The 26,921-nt window shown below is 35.7% G+C and overlaps 1 protein-coding gene across 3 annotated transcripts in view; it reads left to right on the forward strand.

Moving 5' to 3' along the window:
* The window catches only part of NAV3 (neuron navigator 3), a 786,639-nt gene that overhangs the window by 711,786 nt on the left and 47,932 nt on the right, over positions 1 to 26,921 (forward strand). For all 3 annotated transcript variants that reach the window (XM_045844968.1, XM_045844966.1, XM_045844967.1), the window contains 5 exons: positions 608 to 660; positions 8,722 to 8,745; positions 11,376 to 11,453; positions 18,118 to 18,201; positions 25,971 to 26,082. In XM_045844968.1, coding sequence (XP_045700924.1) covers positions 608 to 660; positions 8,722 to 8,745; positions 11,376 to 11,453; positions 18,118 to 18,201; positions 25,971 to 26,082 — 351 coding nt within the window. The remainder of the gene's footprint in view (positions 1 to 607; positions 661 to 8,721; positions 8,746 to 11,375; positions 11,454 to 18,117; positions 18,202 to 25,970; positions 26,083 to 26,921) is intronic.

Consider the following 26,921-nt stretch of genomic DNA (forward strand, 5'->3'; position numbering starts at 1 on the left):
CAAATATAAAGCAGTCTATTTATTGGTTGTGATTGTGTTTTGATATATCCAGATGAAAGACAGGATATGATCTCCGTTCTTAATTTCAGTGAGACACCACCTTGAAATGAGTATTTTTCTATCATGAAAATTACAAAAGAAACAATAATTCTCATTTAAAAAACATAATCAACTCATTGCAGATAATGTTGAACTAGCAAGTTGGATAAAATGTTTTCTTCCCTTAAAGTACCTGGAGAAAAATATTAATAGTTGTATAAAAATAAAATCAAATGAATAAAATACATAAAGCTCTTTAAAGTTTAAAAGTTTCTGGCAACTATAGTTAAGTTTTCATGATTTTCTGATTATTAATTATGTGGGAGTTTTACCCTAGCTTCCAGTATGTGCAAAGCATCCTCTCTGTAACATGATGAATGAGGTACATTAGGGGGGTAGATATGCAGTCTTTCCATGTCTCAATGACTTTATGTCCAAAAAGGTGACAGCAGACTTCTTCTCAGATTCGTATGTCAGGCAGTTACTATTTTATTTCCCTGTTCACCACTCTTTAGTGTTCCTGAGAGACTTCTTCGTTTGACCTCCTCTTCTTTTTTGCTTTCTCCAGTTCATGGCTCTTCGTTGTCCCTGGTCTCCAGCACTTCTTCTCTTTACTCGACAGTAAGTATTGGCTGTTAAGAAAAAGCCTTTGCCAAGCCCACGATTAATTAGTAGACTTACATTTACACAGAAGATGCATAGCGAAATGAGAACTCTAAGTGAAAAATTCTATGGTACTGCATAACCAATGAGCCGGCGAGTGTTACTGTAGCTCTTCTCTTGTCCACTCCCGTGCGCTTCCACTTGACTTTCATGTACTCATTGTAATCAGTTTATGGGAGAAAAACTGAACTTCACAAAACCTGTTGGGGTGGAACTCGGAATCTCTGAAAGCGTGCGCTCTGCTGTATCATAATTTGATAATATTGAATAGTTTTCCTTGTTGGTTCCTTGCACCTTGACTGATAATTGTTTCATGGTACTTTTTTCATTTTATTTTTTAAGTTTATTTTGAGAAGATTATGCCAAAATGTAAAGACCTCCGCAACTTAGAGATTTTTTAATTATCTGAAACAGAATATGATTTCTAAAACCTTATTTCTTAAGAGAGAAATGCCAATGTGCTAACTTATTTTTCCATATGTTAAACTGTATTTCATTTTTGCCAAAACAAGTGTTCTATTTAATATAATTTCATCTTTTTAAGAAATAGTCTTTAGGAATTTATTTCTTACAAGAGGCAGCTTTCATGCTTAGATAAGAGTAAGGTGTATTTGGTTTATTGAATCTCACTGAGACTTGGATATTATGAATAATCCTTAGTCTTTCATGGAAAGGTTCAAAAAAAGTTCACAGCCTTGGCTGTTAACTGAGCAATCAGGTTCAAATGTTATGTCCTTCTTTTTATAAGTTCATCTTAGTGTTCATTGCTTTACATAGTTACTCAAAATTAGGCTATCATTGGCAGAGACAATATTTTTCTTATCATTTCTCCTTTTAATGATTAAAATTGCCAGTAGGTTCTATAATGGAAGAAATCAGTATTAGTGTTTAGATAAATCTACTGTGTTAAACAAATGGATAAAGAAGTAAGAGATGTGAAAATATACTAGAAAAATACATAAGAGAAATACGTTAAGAGTTAGTGTTCCTCCCAATAGGCCAGCGCTACTGCCTACCAGGAAGATGTATTCTGGCCAAAACCATTGCAAATGAAGTCTCTGTGTAATGCGAAAAGATGCAACACCATTATAATCATATTTTAAATATGTACAAAAGCAACATGTGGATAAAACAGCCTTTATGAAGCCTAAGAAAGACTCAAGAATAAAAAGAGCACAGGTTGAAAAAAAACAAATGGCTAATCAGTATATACTAGAGTCCAATAGACCTTTCTGCAGTAATGAAACTGCTCTGTAACTGCTGTCTGATACCATAATAAGCACATATGGTTATCAAGTATTTGAAGAGTGTCTGGTGTGACAGAGGAACTGAATTTTTTGTTTTAATTAATTTGAAATTAAATAAGCACATGTGCCAAGTAGCTACTATATTGGATATTGCAGGTTTATTGAGAACAGGAGGTATATTTTAGAATGCTAGCTATATGACAGATAGAGGTAGAGATAGATATGGTGAGTACAGGGTGGGGCAAAGGGAGGTTTACAGTTGTTTGTATGGAAAATAATACAATAATTAATACGGAATAACAAGAGTAAACTCCATGTTTCATGTGCTTCCAAGTGCAAACCTACTTTTGCCCTACTCTGTATATATGTCAAAATAGTAAGGACAATTAGGAAACATAAATGAGAAGTATTGTTTTAAGAGTACAATATAAAAAAAGATGAAAATAAAGAGACTATCTATACATATTTATAAACCAACATATAGAGATGAATTAGGCCCTGGTATTAAGTGTGAAAAGGATGGCTTAGGTGATAGAGACACATGAGAAGATGATACTATTAGTAAATTCATAAATTTAAATAGTTGTATTAGAAATGATATAAGTTGTATAGTTGAATTAACAAATAACCTATAATAAAACAATTCAAAAATGCATATTTGGAGGACTAATAGAAGAATTAAAAATGATAAAGTCTTCTGTCTCTGACTGCCCTTACCATGCACTGAGATTTAATTGGCAGTGATAAAATATCTGTGAAAGTCCTTTCCAATATGAAGTGAAAGGCAATTTATTGCTGTTCTTTATGCCTTCTTAAGAACTCTGGATAAAGATTCTATTGATTTCCATTCTTGTTTGACTATATCAGTAACTGCGGTGTGGCATCAGTCAAGTTGCTACATTTCCTTGAATTATACCTATAAAATAAAATTGGAAAAAAAAACAGATTTATCCATGTTTTTTCTGAAATAACTAGAGATCAGGGATATTGCATACCATAAATTACAAAAAAAAATGTTAGTTGCATGGCTCTAGGAATCACCATTCACATCTTAGTCTGTGTAACAGCATCTTTTTTCTGAAGCATGCAGTGCACAACTAACACAACTCTGCGGGATGTTCCTTCTTAAAATAATTCGTGTTTAGGGGGAAAGTGTTTCCTTTTGGGGAGAATGTTAGGTACTCTCTCTTCTTATTAGGTAAAATACTGCTCTTATTAAAACCATGGGTATAAACCATGTTTACTCTAACACTCACTCTATAATGCAAATTGTGGAATTAGATGTTTTCCTTAAAAATATTAAAGCAAACTAACAAATATGGTTTGTTGGAAAGAATATTTACCTGTAAAATCACCACTCTAACAGACTCCATTGGAAGAATTCTTTCTCCACATGTAGTTCTGTTAGAACCTCCACCAATTATGATTTGGTAAAATTTTTCCAATGCATTTGTTATAAGGTTGTATGAATCACCTTCTAAAACCCTGAGCAGAAAGAGTCAGGAGGTGGCATACTGGTTACAAACTACAGGCCCAGTCTGATCTGCCAAGTTTCTACCTTCAGGAAACTTAGAGTTTCTATGTTTGTTTTTTAATATAAACCAACACTGTGAAATCTGGGGCTTTTACCTGAAAATAAAAAGTTTTAAATTTCCTTTTCAAATAACCGGAATATCTAAAGACACTGAAATGAAATTCCTCCAAGTTTACAGTCCCCTGGCATCGCCCCCTTGAGGTATTAGAACATGCTTTCAGGCAGGTCCCAGTCTCCACCATCTCTTTTTTCCTTCCTGGAGCAGAGTTTGGGTGGTTATTATTGTGCTGGAGATTTCTCACAGGGGAGAATACTGCCATTATCCACATGAAAAGTGAGAAAATACAAGATACTCTAGGGAGCTATGCGATGTTTTGTTAAGGACCCAGAACTCTTTTTACTCTTTATATGCCAAAATCTGTAATGCATTTACATATTTTATTCTTGCAATAGTTGTTTTTGATTGGATATGTATTAAAAATTTTATGTAACCTGGTTTGTACTTGGAATCCAATTTATGTTGGTTTGATAAAAGCAAGGGTCCTGTTTAGTTTATTTTAGATTTTTCTAGCATTTTTCCTAAACACAGCTAATATAAGGTAATTTTTAAGTTTGAATGGACAAATGGCCAATTAATAGCTTCAGAATAAAGCAAAATTGAATATAGTTTTATCTGGACAAGGCGTTTGGTAATGCTTCCCATCCTTCAGAATGTTGGGCTTGCTTTAAAACCACCATTTAGGGGCGTTCTGAGGATGGTGGCCTAGGTAAATGCTGTAATCACCTCCACATAACCACACCAAAATTACAACTGAACTACCGAACAACCATTATTTGGAACCACCAAAAGTGGAGCTGAATGGAAGTCCTACAACTATGGAATTAAAGAAGAAATCACGTCTGGACTGGTAGGAGTGGCAGAGACACAGAGCAGGTTGCAACCACACCCAGAAGTAATAGATAAAAATTAGGAGGGATTTCTCAGGAGCGAGGGGTCCCAGCCCCACACCAGGCCCTCCAGTCAGGGCTCCAGTGCCAGGAAGATAAGTCTCCATAACTTCTGGCTATAAAAACCAGTGGAGGTTGAGGTATTGGAAGACAGAAACTGCTGGAGTCTTAGGCAGTTCCACTTAAAGGGCCAGCACATGGACTTACTCAGGCACACTCCCTCTGAGCTCCAGCACAGGGGCAATGGATTGAAAGGTACCAGAGATATACAAGGAAGAACTGAAGTGTCCGTGATCAGGACATGAGATGGGGGATAGCTTTCTCCCGGACAGAGTGCTGGCAGAGGCCATTATTCCTTTGATAAGCCCTCCCCCACGCAGAACCAACAGGCAGGAGCCATCTGAGTCTCTACCAACCTGCCTACACTGTTTGCCCCACTCCAGTGATTCCCTGAGACTCTGCCCCAACCTATTTTGGGCCCACCAAGCTGTTTCCAGTGGCTTCTTTATAGGAATGGCTTGTTGAACCTCTAGTTTCAGACTTTCCTAAATTCTCTCATACAAGTAGCATCTGGTCTCATTAAGCCCCATACCTCTCACTAAGTGTCCCCAGGCCCAGCAATAGCAGCAGCTGGCCTTGGTTCACAGATTGGCCATGCTTGAGCTCCAACAAGCCCAGCACAAGTAGCAGCCATCTGCAGATCACTTTATAGCTTAGGCTGGGTGGTCCTGAACAGAACACAGGCAGTGGCTGACCTTGGCCTGTACCTCCTGGGAAGCTCCACAGCCTGCACACTCAGTGAACAGCTTCAGATCACTTCAGAGCACCATCAACAAACCGCCCCCACAAGTGATAAAATTTCAAAGGGCAGACTCAGTAGGCACCAGAGCCCTACTGAAATAAGTACAGTTCTATTTACAGCATCCTGCACAGCTGATCTTCCACGGAGGGCAGAGGTTGGTGATCAGTGGTCACAGCTAGTCCTTGCAGCTGATTGGCCTGGGTAAGTCCCTACCATTGACCTGCCAACAGCAATCAAAGCTCAACTACAAAAAGAGGGTATACATAGTCCACACGGTGGGTGTACCTCAAGTACCCAGCTTGGGTAATAGGGGAGGCTGTGCCACTGGAACCAACAGGACACCTACCACATCAGGCCATGCTATAAAGATAGCCAAGGGAGCTCTACCTAATACATAGAAATAAACACAGGGAGGCTGCCAAAATGAGGAGCCAAAGAAACATGGCCCAAATGAATAACATAACAAAACTCGAGAAAAAAGAACTAAACAAAATGAAGATAAACAATCTACTAGATGCATAGCTCAAAACACCGGTATAAGGATGCACAATGAACTTAGTGAGAACTTCAACAGCATAAAAATGGACATGGAAACCATAAAAGAGAACCATTCAGAAATGAAAAATACACTAATTGACATCAGGACAATTTACCAGAAATCAACAATAGAGTGGATAAAGCTGAAAATCAAACTAGCAATTTGAAATATAAGGAAGCAAAAAACAACCAATCAGAACAACAAGAAGAAAAAAGAATTCAGAAAAACAATGATAATGTGTGGAGCCTCTGGGACAACTTCAAGTGTACCAACATTTATATCATGGGAGTGCCAGAAGAAGAGAGAGAACAAGAAATTGAAAAACTATTTGAAAAAATAATGACAGAAAACTTCCCTAACTAGGTGAAGGAAATAGCCATACAAGCCTAGGAAGTGCAGAGTCCACAAGATGAACCCAAAGAAGCCCACACCGACACATGATAATTAAAATGCTGAAGGTTAATGACAGAGAGAATCTTAAAAGCAGCAAGAGAAAAGCAGCTGGTTACCTACAGGGGAGCTCCCATAAAACTGTCAGCTGATTTCTCAAAAGAAACTTTGCAGGCTAGAAGGGAATGGCAAGAAATATTCAAAGTCATGAAAAGCAGGGACCTACAGCCAAGATTGCTCTACCCAGCAAAGCAATCATTTAGAATTGAAGGGCAGATAAAGAGCTTCTCAGACAAGACGAAGCTAAAGGAGTTCATCACTACCAAACCAGTAGTATATGAAATGTTAAAGGGTCTTCTTTAAGAAGAAGATCAAAACTGAACAATAAAATGGCAATATATACATATCTATCAATAATGGAATTAAAAAAAACAAAATAAATGAACAAGCAAAACAGAAATAGAATCACAGATACAGAGAACATTTTGATTGCTGCCAATTGGGAGAAGGGTTGGGGGATGGGCAAAAGAGGTGAAGGGATTAAGAAGTACAAATTGGTGGTTACAGAATAGTTATGGGGATATGAAGTACAGCATATGAGATATAGTAGCCAAAAAATATATATGCATGATCCATGATCATGAACAATGGTGTGGGGATTACCTGAGGGAGTGGGAAGTCTGGGTGGAGGGGATGAAAGGGGAAAAATTGAAAGAACTTAATAGCACAAATAATAAAATATAATTTAAATGAACAAAAATTCATTTAATATGGCAAGTAATCACATATCATGCTTAACCTACTGAAAAAAATATAATATTAATATTCTGGTTCATTTCTTCAACTTGATAGTAATACCTACCCTCTGTTAACAACCAAGTGTAGGAAAGAAGGCAAATATTAAAGAAAAAGATAATTCTGAAAAATCAGCAACAAGAAAAGTCATTATATACAGTATGTAGAGAATTAATATGTGATAATTATAATTATAACTAGTATAAGTAACTTATCGAGGGCATTTTTAATTTAAAAAAGTGATTATTTCTTGACCAAAAGAAATAGTTCACTAAAGATAGAATACATTGCCTGTTTTAAACACACAAATTATTTTTAAATATCAGTTTTCTATAATCATAGCAAGCCTAGAAGCAGGATTTGGGCAGAATAAACTGGCAAAAATGATGCAAATTACTAGAGAAACCAAATAGTTGTAGTTAATTCTGTCATATGTCTTATGGCAAACAACCTGAAGCTTTCTCTTGATTTTATGAAATTTTCATTTTGAAATTTCTTCCCTACTTATGATTCAAAAACCAAACTTTATATGAAACCTTGAAATTATTAAAATTAAAATGTTTTTACTTATAAATCTAAAGTCAAGATGTAAAATATTCAAGCTTTATGTTAACATTTGTTTTTAAAAGAATTTTCTTATAAAGGATATTAGGATTGTACTTCTTAAACTCTTTTACTTAAACACTATATTACCAACTGTGCATTATTTTTAAGAGTAAAGACAATGTAGGAAAGACAAAACTCAAGAGATGCATACACAAAAAAAATATTTCAGTGTTTAAAAATACTTTATTTTATGTCTTCTGGAGGAAAAGACTATATATAAAAAGGTGGTTTAGGTATATCTGCATCAAATAAACAGACCATATGCCAAAAAAGAGAAGAGATTGTTTTTCAGCTTTGGATCTACTCAAAGCAGTGAGCAGACTTACATTGTTCACCAATACTATACACTCTCCAGCTTTCTCCAGAATGGCAGAGCTTCCCAAATGTCATGGTGCACACAATTCATTCCCTGGCATTTTGCAGCCCAGCACCCGGAAGGAAAACAGAGCGAGGAATCTTCTGTGCCTGACGTCAAAACACCCTGCGCTTTCTGCGGCAGCCCTCATTCGTATAATCCCCGTGAACCGAAGGTGTTCTCAGCCACTTTGATCCCCACTGTGACCCTAGACATTTTCATGTGTTTCTGACTTGCAGCCATGCACACTTAATTAATAATCACTAGGAAAACTAAAAGAAAATAGAAACTAAAAACCTGACTTCTGTGGTCATCAGTAGAGGTCAATATTTTCCCTCCAACCTTCCCAGGCATTCTGTGTGATCTGTAAATCACAGAACAAACTTCTGACTCCTAAATCTTGGGTGAAAATCCCTATATTTTCACAGAATGTGTTTCCTACAATTGGAATTAAAAAACCCAATATTCTTTTCCTGTACCTATCTTTTTAAGAGTATAATTTTAAAACTAATTTGGTTTTGGTCTGGACCTTACAGTGAATACTATCTCTTACTTCTACCATTTGCTTTTAAGGCATTCTATACAAATAACCTATATTTAAAAATACTACATGGTTTATATATAAAAAATATTCCTTTGCAATTCTACAGGCTCCTGTTTATGCCGTTAATTTAATATTACGCATTTTACTATATTTTTTTAGATCATAACATTTTAAATACACAGTATAACTGTTTCATGCATATATACTTGTCAAATGAGTTGACATTATTTATAATATATTTTGTATTTTCTCTTTTACAGGCCGAAGAAAAGGCTCATTCAGAGGTAAAAAGCTTGTAGCATTTTTATATTTGACCATTGTAGTGTACATTTATGGTGAAATAAGTTTTTCTCCCACTAGAGGGCTCTGTGTTACAGGCCTATAATCCTCCAGTACCATGGATACAAATATCCAAAATCGTTGATAACAGGTCTTGAATACTTCCTCTTGAAAGAAAATGAAAGGCAGTTTATAGAAGCAAACTCCTCTCACATTGTAAATTACAGTCTTAGCTGATGAACTGTCTAATAGCAAGCACTCATAAAATCTTTGGCGGTTGAATGAGTGTGTGGTCTTTTTTACTAGAATCTCTTTCCCCACTTCCTGTTGAAACTACCTGCATAGAATTAAATAAACTATTGAATCTTGGGCACCAGACCTCCACAACACAAGCCACTGAACATCCCAGCCCATCTCTTTTGTGCCAGGACTTGCCTGCCTCTAATCACCACTTTATGTCATGTGGTATATTGCTCTAATCACACATGCACTTCAGAAACACATGCTTCCATGCAATAACGTATAAATCAGAATTCAACCTGGAGAGAATATCCTTTCTCTTTCTTTTTGTATAAGAGTTGTCCTATCCAAGGAGAGCAGAAGGGCTTTAATTAGGCCTTTATTCAAGGTACAGTAATGATTATTTGATTTGGTTTACACTGAGGCAATCAGACCACAGAGAAAAATGTCCTGGCAAGAGTCTCTACAAAGGAACTCTTTTCTTTGATGTCATATTTTATTAGCTTTTAATGTAAAATTTGTGATGTACTTCAAAATATTGAAAAAGTATTGATTATACCAATATGACCTTCGTAATTGCTAGATCAAGAAGTGATTATGTTTTTTTAATTAATTTATTTATTTTTAGAGAGGGAAGGGAGGGAGAAAGGGAGAGAGAGAGAAACATCAATGTGCAGTTGCTGGGGGTCATGGCCTGCAACCCAGGCATGTGCCCTGACTGGGAATCGAACCTGTGACACTTTGGTTCGCAGCCCGCGCTGAGCTACGCCAGCCAGGACTGATTATGGTTTTTTAAAAACCTGTTTTATTTTCACTGTATGGACATAGCAAGGCTTCTAACATTGATCATAATATAGCTTCTGAAGGCTACAAATGCCACATCTACTTGTCTCACTGGTAGTTATGAGCTCCCCTCTCCTCATTCATGCCCCATGATGGGTCATGGTTTTTCAAAAATAGTTTTCAGTTCTTTAAGTTTACCTGTACTATATTTAAAGGAAGTAGGATGTGCAATACAGACTATTAATTTGAGAAAGCCTCTTTGAATTTGGTTTAAAAATAAAATGGATTTTCTGGTTTCTGAGAATATTTGTGGTCCTCATCACAGGATTGTAACTCAGAAGCTAATTGGGGCTGGGATGTATTTCTTTTTAAAAAAAACAGGAGTGAAAAGGAATTGCCTTTGCTGACATTGTAAAAATGCCCTATATCTTTGCTTTCAGCTTCCAGCTCACTCCTCTCTTAGTCTCTCCATATTGACCACTGTTTCTTCTCCAGAAAAGTCTAATGTGAAGGAAAAAGAAAAAAGAAAAAGACAAGTAATGAACTGGGGCAAGAATGCTCTTTCAAACTGAGATAATATTCTAAAAGTCCAAATACAACAAAAGAAAACTTGTTTTTAAAGAAATGAGAATCATCAAAGTAGAATGTTTGGCATCTCAGTAACTAAAATTCCTGGAGACCAGAAGTATACTTGTCAACTTATAAATGTTTTGCCTTGACTAATTGCTTTATATTCCATGGCAACATGAGACATGCAGATTGAGCTGTGAAAGTGCTTAAACTAAAATTTTAAGTATAGGGTCATATACTCATATTTTTCTGATTCAGTTTTATTCAAGTTAGAACTTAACTGAAAAGGAAAACATTTTACCATATTTATTATGTTGTTTTATCTTGTTATTTGCACAGTGTTACTGATTCCCCCCCCTTATTTTTAAACTACAGATAATCTATAAAGTCTTTCTGCCCTGAGCTAATAGTAACTCACGGAATAAAGGGCATTATAATCAATATTTGGGAAGGCTTCTCGGAGTGTTAGTCATTAAAACTCCAGCCAGTAACATTATTTGCAAATGTGGACTCATTCAGTGTTGAGTCAGTGCCAGTTCTCAGCGCCTGCAGGGTATTTCACAGCTCCGAGAAGTCGCCAGCTTACAGAAAATTAAAATCAACAAGCAAAAACACTGATAGAATAATAACACAGAGTGCTTTTCACTCCAAAGACCCAGAGAAAATATGTATATGTATATTTAATTAAAAAAAAAAGATTTGACTACCTGAGTTTCATTACCGAAAATTTCTGTAAAGAATGAATAAAAAGTACACTGATTATTGAGACGGGCAGGGATGGCAAATGAGCAAGTAAGCACGCCTTCGCTGGCAGACCGGACCCCCAGTGTCCGGCACAGGTGCTTCGCCCCTCTCTTACCGGGGCATCTGACTGTTATACCGTGCAGCCCGTATTCACATTTCTTTAATTTTCAGAAAGTGGTGCTGATACAGGGTGGGTGGAAGGGCTGACTATAATATTTGCTTTGCGTTCTTGGGTTGAATTTTAGTTTTAAGTCAAAATCTACTAGCATGTTGAATTGATTTGTTTAATTACATTCAGCAAATTCATAAACTGCGGAGAGAGCTGGTCGCATCACAGGAGAAAGTGGCTACCCTCACATCTCAGCTTTCAGCAAATGTAAGTCACTTCTGATTTGTTTTGATACACTAAAACAAATTTTTATATAGTAAATGGGATAATTTCAGTAACAGGCTTACAAAATTTAAATGTCAAAAAATTATACAGACTTAAGTCACTACATAGTGGGACTCACATAACAGTAAACTTTCCTGTACACTGGCTAATAAAATGTAAAACCAAATTGATAAGGAATCATAATGTGGTTAAAATTGCTTTTTGTTTCTTGGAAAAGATTGAAAATATTAACAACAGCTACAGGGGTTATTTCTTTTATTACTGATTTTCATCACACCCCATAGGTAAGACTTTCTCAAGCCACAATGCTACTAGGGATTGATAGTGATTAACTTTGGAAAATAAAAAAATTCAAGTGCCCTGCCTCCTTCAGTGCAATTTATTAGACAATTAATTAAGCATTCAATTAATTCTAAAAAACTAACTTAGCTCTAAATTTAGGTATCTTAGCTATACTTGAAATAAGATCTATTTCTCTCAGCCACCTTGGCAGCCTTCTCATTGTTTAAGCAGCTGAGAACAACAATGATGGCAGTGACGACCATCAGTTATATCAGCATTCACTGGAATTCTTTCGATGTGCCAGGGAGTGCACAGTGTAGCATAATAAAGAACACGTGGCACTGCGCCCAGTCCTCAGGAACAATGATGCTAGAAACAGCAGTGAGGGGTAAGCAAGCCCCTGCTGTTTTGCCGTATGTCCTGCCACCTTTGCTCAGCGTTAATCTGCTTGGTTCCACTGTGCGGCTTTGGGCCTGTTGCCTGCCTCACCTGTCTGTGCCTGCCATTGAGTTTTTCCATCTCCCACACAAAGCTTGACATAGCAAGACTGGGCAGGTGTAGGCCTCCTAGGTATGACATGAATAAGTGAGATTTTAAGATGAAAATTGTGGTGTAATAAAACTTTCACAGTATATAAGTAAGTCATTTCATTCACAATGTATTCATTTTAGCATTTTATTTGAATTGATTTTATCTTTTTGACTTTGAGAGAATCTAATTAATTTTGGATTGACTATATTTATTTATGTTTTTATAGATAATGTTAGGGGAGTCTTAAAAATAATAGGCCTTAGGGAATTGTTTAGGCAATATTGGAAGAGAACAGTATTATATAACCTATATTTTTTGTTGAAGTCTAATTCTTAAATAGTTCAAAAGCAATTGTAAATTTTATATGATAGGCTAGCTGTATAGTAGTACAAAACACTCCCATCAAGGTTCCTGGATTTGTATCCAGAGGACATACTGCAACGCAAATGCCAAAACACTCTGGGTCGTGTTTATCTGCAACCAGGAAGGCTCCATGAGAGACCCCATGCATTGGGTAGTCAAGATTCTTACAGATGTCTTGAATGATTACTCAGGGTCTCACTTTGCTTTGTAAATGTCTCTTATATAGACTTATATATTCAGATACTGCAATAATAAGTGGCTGCCACACATAATGGAGTTTGGGCTTTTACACAGTAATTTTTAAACTATTTGCATTTAAAAAGTAATACATGCTTATTATATCAAAAAGAAAAACAAACTAAAAAGAGTTTAATAAAAAAGGCATTATTTGTTTTCCCTCTGACACTTCATTCCTGTTCATGATTATTGGTTTCTTGTGTTTTCTTTTCACATTCTCATTTTATATACCCATGTGTATACACACACACACACAAACAATACACACTTGCAAAGGCTGAAAATGACAAAAGATGAAAATGAAATCTTCATGTAATGAATATACATATGCATTATCCCCTACTCTTCTACAAAGAAGTTTATTAACATTCACTATAAAACTAGTATTTCAGTAGCTGAGAATTTGTATGAATGGATGCATAGGTAAATGTTTATAAAATAATTTTTATGTCAATTCTATTTTGAACACTTTAATAGTATGATTACAATGACAAAGAATGGAGTCTTGCATAGTTATGTTCATTTGTATTTTTAAGGCTATAATCTCCTTTACACATTCAGAAGTTTGAATCAGTCACAAGTCACCTATTAACTACAAATCATGTTGAACTTTAACATTTGGTTTATAATGTCACTTTAGATTCCATAGACCATAATGAGTCAAAAGGGCTTAGTTAATACTTGATTTGTTCTGAATTCTAAAAACTACTACATTTAAATTTCATTCAGAATGTGTTTTACTTCATCTCCCCTCACTTAATATCTGGTGTTGTAAATAATATGTACATATATTTTTAACATACATGCACAGAAATTAATCACAAAACAGAATAAAATTATTTCTGTATTGAATTTCTTCAACATAAGTCAAAAAAGCTTTTTAAATCTTGTGTAATTCCTATTTGGAGGTAGAAATAAGCCTTTTATTTATTAATTTATTCAGACTACAAGTAAATTTTTTACCTTTTGGTTATATATGATCAATACAATGAGTAATTACTCCTTTGGCTGTATAGAAAATCTCAACTGTTATTATTTATTTAGTAGTCATTTGAAATATATAGCTATTCAATTTTACTCAATATATGAGAATAATTCTATCATGATTTCAGTGATTTTCCTTAATTTGGGACATGTTTTCTAATTGATGTGTTGTATCACGTGTTTGGACCTGGTTTGATTATATTTATATGGACTCCACACATAATAAGCTGTGTTTTAACATTTAAACTTGAAACTTACATGCTTCTCTACTAAAATGCTTTTTTACCCCTTTGTTAAAAGGGGCAGTGGTAAGGCAGAAAAGTATCCAGTGAGCTCACTTCTCCTTTGACTGGCAGAGCCTAGCATTCAGTAGAATGAGCACTCAGCCCTCCCGCCCACTTGAGAAGTTCTCTGAACAGAGCTGCATAAAGCGCTGGGAAGGCTCTTTGTAAAGCGGTTTCTACTAGGATGTCTTTAGAAAGGAAAGCGGGTATGTTGGCAAGCGCTATTGCCTGGCCTTCCCTGAATCAGTACCCCACCAAAGCACAGAAAGAAAACAGGAGCCCCAGAAGCAAAGGCACCTGCGAATGTGAGGTCACATCACGCAGTCAGCCAGGTGTCCTCTCGCCTCTCGTCTACCCCTTCATGCAGCCAAGTCAGGTGGGATGCATTTGTTTGTATTGTAACATGTTCTCTTTGTACACCTCAGCCCTCAGATAATTTGGAAATAAGCACCAAGGCTGGTTATTATTACTATTTTTCAAAGACATCACTGAATGGACTTATTTTTTGCCTTTCAGCATATAAATCTTTTAAACAAAAATCTCTTAGGTATTATTTCCTTTTCGGATTATGTCCTGTTTTATTTGCTCTGTTTAATATTTTAGATACTCTATTTACACCTGCTTTCCTATGTCTCCTTTAAGAGAAAACTAGTCTGCACATGTTGACCACGGCATGGCCGATTGTATGCAATAAAAAATGTGAAGCCTTATTTGTGATAATTTCAGAGTCATTTTCATTCATCTAACTATTGATTTTCAAAAGTAAAGTCATATCTATGTATACATTCATCCTTATATTAATCTATGTGTAAAGTACCTTTTTTATTTGGGTGATATGCTGTCACTGAATTCTAAATGAACAAATGCAAGGTAGATGTTTGCCATAATGCTATTTCATGTCATTATTCAGTAGCAGATGATTCTCTTTACATGTCTACTCAGATTATGTTGTGTGATTTCAAAACTAAAGATAGTATGTGTTAATACCTTCCCTAAACTACTATTCAGTCTTGTCTAATTTATTTACCTTGACATACTCCACCAAACACAAGTTGGGACGGTTCATCATTGTACTGATAAAATTTTGCTCTGGCTTAAAATTATGCAAATATTGAAAGAAAATCCCGAACCAGGTAAACTGTATTAACAGCCCTCCTAAAATTCCACAACTTTTTTAAAAGTCATCATTTTACAAAGTTTTTTTCAGACAAGATGTATTGTCCTATAGTTTAATCAGTTTTATTTTCCATTTTCTCTCCATTAAAGTGAAAAAAAATCCCTGGTAGATATTGTTTCCCTTATTTGCTTCTTGTACTCCCAGTCCATTAATCCAACTGGTGGGAAATTTAACCTTTCATTATCTTCATACTAACAAAGTTGATCTGATAAACTAAGCCAAAACAATGTAAATTTAAAGCAATATTCTACTAATGTACTTTTCACATATTATTTCATTGAGAACAGTGTGACTCAAATTAAAATGTTCTTTTGTAACTAGTTTTCTTATGAATAATTAATGAAGAGCAATTTTCCCCAAACTGAAAACTGACATTCCAATGGTGAATATTTTATACTTACTCACAGCTACAAAATATAAGCAATATATTTATACAGCATATTCTTCACAGTTTAGCTTTCTGTCATATTTTAACCCCTGTTGAACTGGTAAAATATGTGCAAAGGTGAAGGAATTTCCCCTGTGTTTATATACACAAGGGCTCACAGTCCAGCAACTAAAACTTACAATTCTTTGGAAGAATTAAAACTTTCAATATTAAGTAGAACCTTGCATTTCTTTTAGTAAATGTTAACAAAGGTATTCTGCCAAAATTTTCAGTATTTTAAAATAAAGGAAGCAATTTTAGTTTTACAGTGTAGTAAGCTATTGTAGGACCATAATGTGATTATTTCTGATAGTCTAAACTGAAATCGGTACCAGTTGTTATCATGGGCAAATAGAATGCCACAGAGCACTCTCACCCCTGCATGCAGCACACGGATGAGTCTGAGAAGCACAACATTGAGGAAAAGAGAGCAGTCATGCAAAAATCCTGCCTTTGGATTCCACTTGAATGTTTCAAAATAGAGCTAAAACATAATCTTTAGGGATTATAAGATTATGTGGTAAAGCTGTAAAGAGAAGCGAGAAATAATTATGACAGATGTTACAACAGTGGCTATCTTCAGAGAGAGGAAAGGGGGCAGTATTAGGAGAGGGGCAAGAGAGGACTTCTAGGGTGTCCACGTGTCCCATTTCTTGACTGGGCTGGTAGTTCATCAACATTCACAATGTGATAAACTGGTGACCTATACATTTTCATTTTGTCCACTTTTACATGTATTTTTACAATTAAACATACGTTATATATAGAAGAAAGTGGGGCATTACCTTACATTAATTTCTGGGTACTAAGTCTGATTAATGATGTTTCTTGTCATTGAAAACATTTTAATCTATAAGATAATATTTCTTTTTTAAAAGTCTTATTTGTCCCATTAAATCTGCTAACAAACTTCCGAGTATAATTTTCATGATATATGTGTATGTAGGTGTGTTGAGGGGGAGAGAGAGAAAGAGGAAGAAGAAGAGAGAGAAGGGTCAGGGGGAAAGAGGGAGGAGGGAGTGGAAAAAGAATAAAGAGTTGTACTGCTAGACTAAAGATTAATTGACTTATTCTCTACAAATTATCTTTCTCTATGTTACAGTGACAGGAAAAGAAAGGCAGCCCAGGATAAATTTAGAGCTTGGAACAAAGACGCCTTTGTATCATGATGCTAATGGAAGGCACTTGTACATTCTCACTGTTACCAATAATGGAATAAACTTCTAGCCGTTACTAATACTGGAACAAACTTGTAGTGCCCCACTTCTTAGCACTCCAGTGATCCATTTGATAATAGGTACCTCAGCCTTTTAGCTCTGCTAGAGTTACTTACTATGTGATGTGTTTTGAGTCCTCCCACTCCCTTCCCTCAAAAAATTAATCTTTGGCCAAAGATTGCCGAACTTTACCCCACATAGTTTATTATAGATGTAGGTTGTATCCTTTTAAGAGTCCAGTAAAATTGATCAGTTTGACATGACATGCCTGGAGTTCCGCCTCAGCCACCGTGTGAGCTTGCAGCACCTCCTCATGCTTCACCTTTGATGGTCAAGCTGCTCCAAAATGGCATGTTAATAAAAACTGGCTTATTTTAGAGTTATAGGATTGCCAAATATTTAATCAGAAGATTCATGGTTATCGACTTCAACAGGTATAATTCTCTGAGATTTAAAATAAAACTACAAAGTCATAAAAACTTAATGTTACATAAAATATGACTAATTATTTTTTCTAGCTGGCCTGCTGACACATTGTTAGTTGAAGCAGATAAGGTAGAAATAAAAACCCTTTTATTGAGAAGAGTTTGGAAAGTGAAGACCACTCTTTTCAGTTCAGTTCTTTGTCAATAGAAGAAGGAAAGATAATGTTATAGCTGTCCGCAGATGCCTGACACTTGAAGGAGAGTATCCTTATAATCAGGGAGCTAACAGTATCTTCAAAGGTCATCATGCAGGTGTAAAAATGAGGAACATTTGTCCATCGACTACTGTACTGACCTCTGCGTGGGCTTTAAGTCTAAAAGCTTGGCAACTCAGAGCTCTATTCAGTGTTTTATGTGTCAAACCCTCCAGGATGTGCAAGTTAGAAGGTGTCATTATTTGCAAAATGCCGTCCCCTTTCAGAAGGTGAACTCACTTTAAATGTCAAGAGACTGAAATACTGATTTTAAGCTGAAGTTTAAAAATAAATAAAGGTTTGTGTTAATGGAGAGTCACCAGTGAAAGCTAACTATGATGGCCGTAGTGTTTAAAGAGACGGAATGCCTGATATAAAGCAGGTATATATGAAAAAGTGAGGCATTTTCATCTATCTGTATAAGTTTCCAATATTGAAAATGGGTTCCTTCCATTTTATTCACAGGCTCACCTTGTAGCAGCTTTTGAAAAGAGCTTAGGGAATATGACTGGCCGACTGCAAAGTCTAACCATGACAGCGGAACAAAAGGTATGTCCAGGCATCGCCATTGGGGCTTGAAATAAGACAGCGAGTTGCATAGGGTGTTTAAACACTACCTGAGATGCTGCTCCTTACAAATAACACTGCAGAGCATCCGTCCTGTACTAAGCTGGAACAATGACAAGGTAATGCCTTTTCTTTTTGGATTTTAATTTAAGGACTTGTGATTCCTAGCTGTCCATACTGGGACACAACACACACACATGTAGACACGTACTGTTCTTTCTAGGCAATCTACTGTTTTACCCCTGACTGCAGTTATTAAAAGAATGCCAGATATTAAGAAAGAGAAATAATTGTAGAGGAAGAGAGTTAGAATGTTTAGGAACAGCTTATTATGTGGTTGACAAGAATTGCACTTGGATACAAATTGTCACAAATGCTATGCAGAAAACCATGAAGTGGGCCTGCAGCAGACATTAGGGTTCTAAAAACTAAGGGCTTTGAGTTACAGCTTTTCTGGGACAAGGGAAAATCCTGTGTGAAAAGGACTAGTTGGCATCTGGGGATGCTGTCTTTTAAATAAAGTTAAATTATACCGCTTAAAAAAAAGGGAACGATTTTATGAAGTAGAAAAAGGAATGCTAAAAAGAAAGAAAAGGAAGGAAGAATTTAGTTCACAAAGCCAAAAGTATCAAAAATTCCACAATGTCTATAAACAACCTGGACACTTATCTCTCTGCCATTAGCTTGGTGACCCCAACCTAAGTCTTTGGATGGATCAGAGACACATAAAGTCTCTAAAATTGTGTGGATTTTTTAAACTGCATATATGTATACTATGAGCAAATGCCTACAGTTTTCATCTAATTCTTAAAGAAATCCATAGTCTAAAAGATTTTGGATATTTTCAGAATCACTACCTATATCTCTCTATAGGGATGGCTTCAATTTTGTATTGAGTTCTGTAAAGTATGTCATTAGATTTAGATTTAAAGAACTAGCATGTATTATCAAGTTGTGTCAGTTTACCAGTTTTTAAGTTAAAAAAAAAGAAATGAAGAGCCCAATTAAACCAAAAGAGAAAATCAAGTAGTCCTATGATTGCCTGGTACAAATAACAAACTGTATTCTACTTGCCTTTATCTTCCATTCTCCTGTTTCAAAGATATCTCCTACCCGAGAAAGAGAACACTCTCTGTCCCTCTCAAACCTGTTCTGTACAGGAAGACAACAAAGTCATTTTAAGCTCATAAACTTTATCTTAATCTTTTTTGGGGTGGGGGTTACCATTTCCTACTTCACTATGTAACGTAAGTAGTCAGCAGATATAACTACAAGGCCTTTTACAGCAGCTGAATAGAAAAGAATATAAACGTTAGAGTCCAGTGGCCTTAAGTATGAATCTCAGTGGGATCTCTTTAGATTAAACTGCAGAATCTTTCTTTTCTTTCTCAAATTCTTCATTTCAAATTGGGAATTAAACAACTACTTTGTAGAATCATTATGAGGAATAAGTGGGATGCTATAATAATTTCACATGCAGTGGATATTCAACAAAGATTACCTTCCCTTATGTTTTTCTTTTTTCCCCTTTAAAAATGTAAGATAAACATTCATCAATGGCCATGTGCCAGGCACATTGCTGGAAATTTTTAAGTTAAAATTAATATATCTCCCCCATATTTCCTTCAACTCTTTATTTGTAAGTAAAATCTCATAGAAATTGGAAAAATATGCTTGTTTGTTAATTTATAATGCCTATGAACAATGCCTGAATATGCTAAAATATATCTCCATAATACCAGGACTCTTAGAATTATATGCACATTATCCTTAAATAGTGCTAAATCTATTACATTGTCTCAGGAGGTATCATAATGTCTAAAATTGCCCTCACCATTTTTTTAACTGATTGCTCTTTTAATTGCAAGGTGTACACACAACACGTTAGTAACTAGTTTACTTTATTAATCTGAGATTTATAACTTGCCCATTTCCCGGCGGTTCTGAGATTCTTATAAAATTAATTGCAGTATGCTCTAGCACAACTCAGGGACAGGCTCTGGTGAAACCCAGCAAACGAATGTGTTTAACAAGATGCCTGAGCCCGTGCAGTTACTGCTGCCAGGCACTGAGCTGCACTGCATGTCAAGGACACGGAGACACAAAGGAGGCTGCTTGGCATCTTTAGTTCTCATTCTCTGACCAGAAAGAACGTAATTTAGATCGAAGAGACAAACTTTTTGCCACTGAATTCAAAAACAAATGTATCGGCAAGTTTCTCAAATGGAGGTCACAGAATAACAAAAGACAAAATCACTGTTCAAATAGGCATTTCTCTAAAAGCTGAGGGCATAACATTTAATCACATTTCAGTAAAGCCATTTCTTCAGGGAGCTGAGATAAAAGGGTATATTGCTCTCTGGTGATCCAACAATCCTGAGGAAATGATTAGAGAGTTTAGAGAAGAGGTTTTGAAACTGTGTTCCTGGAGTTCCAAGGTTTGTTCATTGTCCATTTAGTCATTCGCCCAAGTTATACTGGATTTCTGCTGTATGTGAGGTAGGTACTATTCTAGCTATTGAGAATTCAGTATGGAGGTAAATATATATTCATTCATACATATGTGTGTATACATATATTCATATCCATGCACATATTGTTTGTATCCTATTTTTACCCCTGCCTGGAGCTTTCATTTTTTTTTAATTTTTTATTCTTACTCAATTACAGTTATCCCCATTTTCCCCTATTACTCTCCTATAACTGGTTGTAATGTAAGATAGAATTTATGTTCTAGTAGGTAACAGACTAAATAAAAATAGGGCTAAAACATATAAGATTTCAGGTGAAGATAAGCAGCACTGACAAATTGAAAGCTGGGAATGCGCATACTGGGAGCAAGAGCGAGGTAGAATGCTAACCCCTAAGGGAACAAAGGCCACGGTGCTGACTTGCTCTTGGTTACATTCTTAATAGAGAAACTAAACAAGGACTGAAGTCCAAGTCTTCTGGCTTGTTATGGCTTCCAAGTGTGATTTTCACAGTTAGATGGTAGTAATAGTCTGAAAAATATAACAAAATTTCAGTTTTAGACCCAAATCACTCCCTTGAATAGTGTCCTAAAATTGTTCCTTGTTTCCAGAAGTCAAGTCACACTATCTTTCTTGCCAAATTTATGTGCCAGAACACTGCTTTTATCCACTTTCAGCCTGGTAAGAAAGAAAAACACATGTATGAATAATTCAGGAAGCAGAACACTTGGGGGACAATTAGAATACAACAGCGCCACGACCTGAGCGTTCGTTCTCACAGGGGACCTTTGTATCTCCACACTGCTTTCAGAGCAGATGTGGCACAGAGAAGCCTCCTCAGGCTCTGGGAGGATGGAGATCATCTCAGGGGACATGGAGGACTATGTCATACAGGAAGGAGCAGCATCAGTGTGAGAATCCAGGAGGGAAATAATCCAGGAGACATCAAGGGAAAAAGCAGGAGTACGGAGGGAAATGTGGAGCTAAAGCTAATGCAACACTGTGGTGATGGCCAGAGGGGAAGGGAGGTAGGGGGAGGTGGAAGTGGGCAAAGGGGGATAAGTAGAGGCAGAAAGACACTTGATTTTGGGTGTTGAGCCCCTTAGGCAGATGATGTTTTATTGAGTCGTACATTTGCAACCTATATGGTTTTATTAACCAATGCTACCCCAATAAATGCAATAAAAATAATTAAATAATTTTTTTAAAAGATGTCTAAATAATCTGGTCATATGAAAAAACAAAGAGCCAGTCAAAGGTTTTTGATGGTAGACTAACCAATAAAGGTTAGTTAATGAAAATCAACCTAGCAGCATTTCCCAGTAGTTGAACTGCATTCTCTAATAGCCACTGGAAGAGCACATGTTATATAATAGTAAGTCTAGAAGTAGGATATCTGTCAATAATGCTGGCTGGAGGGTGAAATGATCTCTAGGAATTGCCCTGTACTAAGGCTTAACATGTTGTGATAGTGACGTAGTTTGATCAAGAATTATACCTGGATTTCAAATGGTTGTCCCTTTGCCAGCACTTCTCCACCAGGATTTTTTTGACAGAATTAAGATAGAATGCCCTGAGGTTTCTATGATGTGTGATGAAATAACTTCTTTCTTTTGTATCTAGATAGGTACTAGTCATGTTCCATTTTTGTCAGGATTGAGGAAATGTCACTCAAATTACTGTTTAGAGCCTTATTTTCTTATAGAATGCCAGATGAGAAAGGCTACAAGACAAGTCAACAAAATGGCAAGAATTCTACAAATCTAGATTTGTATGATTTGCAAATCTACATTTTTATAGAACCACTGCTCAATTATTGCAAAATTACTAAAACTGTCCCTATACTAAAATTACTAAACTGTCCCTATTACTAAAATTGTCAGTTCCCTATAGCTGTAGTGCCGCCGGGAATTAGAACATACGGTACGGTGGGCCAGGTTGGTCTTGTTAGCAGGTCAGAGCCCACTGGGATTGACTTTGGTGTGAGTGCTGGTAGTGTGATGCTGATCCTTATGTTTCCTAGGGTTTGCCCTTTCTTACCTCTGTGAAACCACTTTTTGGGGCAACTAGATAAATAGAAACTTAAACCTTAAAAATGAGAAAATTCAAAGCCAAATCTTTGGAAATAGCTAACAATTGAGTAATGAAAGTGGATCTTGACATTAACTCCTCCAAATTCACATTAAAATATTTTTTATTTAGAAGTGTTTTTAAATTTTTACTTGTCATAAAATATATTCTTTAGCATTTTATGGTATAGTTACTGGAATTTTTGAATTTTGTTCATTTAGTTAGAACCAGAGCTAGCCAAGTTCTTTCTGTAGAAAAATTCACAAGATTTCCTGGCACGATGGGGTGGGGGGAGTGGGATATGTTCCGAGAAACTAGAGCTCCATAGTGTCATATTAACTAAGTGTTGATGTGAGGAAACAAAAAACAGGTTTAGTAGAAAATTTTAAGAGCCTAGCCTAGAAGATCAAGTTGGTTGATGAGAATTGTTGACAAATTTGTAGGATTTTCAACAAAGCCTGTGTCCAGGAGAGATTTGCAAAGATGTCAGACATAGTTAGAAAATTAGGTTGAAAAGAACATTAAGCAAGGCTTGTATTATAACACAATGTTTGATCATTTTAATTTGAAGCATTTCAAGTCTGCCTTCATGCCTTGTTTAGCCTCAGAGATATATACTCTGAGATTTGACACTGTCCATCTTCTTTTCCACAAGAAACTCTAAGTTAACACTGGAATCTTACATAGTCAAGAGGTCTGGGGGTCATCATAATCTTGAATGGCTCATCATACATAAATCAAATTTTATTTTTGGTTCTCAGATTTTCAAATACCACTTGACCTTTAAGAGTGAGGAAGGATATTTAAAGCAAAAGGGAAAATCATATGGAAAGACACAGAGAAAGGTGTTTCTAGTTGGAGTGATGGTGAAAGTGGATCTCAGCTGAAATAAGAAAGAAGGAATTTTTGCATATATGGAGAATTAACTAGTTCAGGCTTGAAAAGATTTTCAATGTAGAACTTAACTATATATTTTTAATTAAAGAGCATGGGATCTTTTATAGGTGCTTGCTTCTACTTATAAAGCTGTCCTAAAAAATTACTAATATGAATTTGCCTAAACTAATATGTTCACAGATATGATTTTTCCCAAGTTCTATAATGACAATTTTTCTTCTCTAGTTTTTCTCCCTTTGGGTTTATCATGTCACACTGCATAACAACCAGCCCACTAATATCTCTTTTTACAAAAATACTTAATATTAGAAAGTGATCATTCTTCTATCTCATATTGAACACCATTTTCTGAAAAAGCAACATTCCCTGAACATTACACTCCTAATCTTTTAAAAATGTTTCTAGATGAGATTTCTCTAGAAAAGATTAATGTTTTGACACTGAAATAAGTCAGCTAACTCATAAAGTTAAGCAAAAATTTTCAGACATTTGCATAAGATCCCATTTCCATTTTCCTCTTTAAACCTAAAGCCAATGTTTTAGCAGATTTTTAATTCACAGTCCAAGCACTATTGATTTTAAATTCAAAGATAAAAATCTGATTTTTATTAATATTTAACATGTATTTCAGTCTATAGATTATAAAATTACCAAATTATGTGATTCATTAAGTAGGCACCATAGATATCTTTTTGTGAATCAATTCCTGGTAAGAGCAGAATGAATTTTCAGTAAACGTAATCTCTCTTGGCAGATACATTTTAAGTGGACAGGAAATTAAATTTTGGTAAACATTCTGTGACTTGTTGGGCAAGGACAGACTATAAATAGAACTTAGAGAGACTGGAAAATTCTGCTGAATTAGGTCTGAATTTTGTATATAATATTGGAAACTTTCCATGAACTTGATCTTCTTCTTCTTGATAAATAAATGCGAGTGAAATTATAGTCAGGTATTTGAAGACCCATCTGTGAATCCAGGAGGCTGCATTTTCATTATGACAGCCTTTAACTTTTAAGCTATTAGAGGTCTATAAAAGGTTTTGCTTTTAAATAAAATCTGTCACCTGTTAGAAATATGTCAGATATCTAATGAAAATACATACAGGGTGTACCAGGTGTCTGTTCTAAACCTGAATATCATTTCAGTTAGCATTGTCTATCACCTTTTTAAGTGTGTAAGGTTCCCATGTATGAAGCAGTTTCCTACAAAGGCAGTAGTTATGATCCTACTTTTTTGTGTTCTGTCTGGGAGGCCTCTAGGAGGGTTAAATGTTTACCATGGAATGAAAAACTCATGCCTCATTCTTTGGCTTTCTGCCAGAGATGCTAAAGAAAATGATGAATGGCAAACATATTACCGAGGAATTCTCCCTCTGAGAGGCTGAGGGGGATTCCAATGTTTAGAGGCCATGGCCTTCCAATCATGGCCAAGAGGATGTTGCTTATTTTTGAGCTCCTGATGGAAATATTGCATCTGCTGACAAAGTACCCTCATTCTTTTTTTTTTCTTTGTTTTCTTATCTTTCTCATGGTGAGCCATTTCCAGCACAAAGATTTTCCTTGGGACATATCTTTAAATTACCTAAATTCAGAAATTAGATGTTTTATAAAAATCTATTTTTTTGTCATTTAACTACTATTTAAGGACTGTATATTACACAAATTTCTATTCACTTTTTAAAAATTCCTATGTTGCTTTGGCTTGGTGAAATTGAGTTTATACAAGGAATTTTATTAAATGAAAAGTATCAGAATCTAAGATGAACTTGATATGCCAGCAGAGTTTAATAAGATTACACTTAATAGGAGTGAGTTATGGACGAGTTCCAGGTTTTATACTTGAATGTAAAGAATTCATCTGCAAGTGCAAACCACAGGAGACAAAATCTGCAGTCACTTATTTGACAGAAACTCAGGGTTCCCTGTTGACAGGAAAGGCAATCTGGTGCACCAGAGCATACTGATGTCCAATTATGTGGTATGACCGCAGATAGTGTTAGGGGTTTAATATAAAATAAGCAATGCATTATCATGCTTTGCATTGTACTGGTCAGCTCTGGGTGTCACCCTTTGAGAAGAATAAAGACTATTCACATCGTATTTATAAGAAAATAACCAAGAAAAAAATTTTAATTTTCATTTACATTTGACTAAGAAGTAGATACAGCTTGACAAGATCAGCCAACTACCCCAATCTCCCAGGACATTAGCATGACACGAAATCAAACCATTTGATAGTGAATTTTGAACAACAGGGGCGGTTAACTTTTCTCTTTAGGTATTAAAGCTTCTAAATTGTTTGTTTCACAGGAGTCTGAACTCATAGAACTAAGAGAAACCATTGAAATGCTGAAGGCCCAGAACTCTGCTGCCCAGGCAGCCATTCAGGGAGCGCTGAATGGTCCTGATCACCCTCCCAAAGGTATACTTAGAAATATTGCCATTTTGCATCCGATATATTAGTCATCTACTTTATTTACTAATTAGAAAAAAGCTGTGTTTACTTAGTGATGAGTAATTTGGTGTTAATGAAGTCATTATCATTCTCAAAATTTAAGAACAGTTACTTTCATTATCAAATAATTTTTAAATTGACCTTGGGGAATTGGCCTCTATAGTTACCGTACTTTTCAGACTATAAGATGCACTCCCCCCACAAATTTGGGAGGAACTGGGGTGCGTCTTATAGTCCAAATATAACATACCTGGCTAGAAAATGTAGTTTACATTCACACTGGTGAAATATTATATTATTTATGTCATTAAATATTTTACCACATTTTTTGCTTCAAAATTTTTCCCTATTTTTCTCCTCTAAAACCTAGGTGTGTCTTATAGTCCTAAAAATATGGTATACACACATTTCTCTTCACTTGATTTGGTGAAGGTGGGGATGAGTGGTTGGTTAATACATTCATATCTGACATCCACCAAAGAGCAAACTCAATAAGGAGGATGAAAATCTAGCTCTCTATAAAAAATAAAATCAAAATACAAAGTAATAGGTATGAGGAGCAATTCACCCTAGGGGTGAGGGCATTAAAAAGGTTCACTTACTGTAGAGAATTTTAAAACAGTGAGAAAATGGTCTAAAAGTTATTGTGCTTTTCATTATTAGTATGCTTTAACAATTCTAAACAATGACAAAAATAATTTTCTCTGCCACCACACTCACCCCACCCCTTAGTTTCCCACTGAAGATAATGCTCTATATTAATCTCTTGTTTCTTTTCTTTACACAAGTTCTACTTATTCATGTTC

Source organism: Phyllostomus hastatus, unplaced genomic scaffold, assembly GCF_019186645.2.
Source record: "Phyllostomus hastatus isolate PE091 unplaced genomic scaffold, TTU_PhHast_1.1 phas_contig_432, whole genome shotgun sequence".
Lineage (NCBI taxonomy): Eukaryota > Metazoa > Chordata > Mammalia > Chiroptera > Phyllostomidae > Phyllostomus > Phyllostomus hastatus.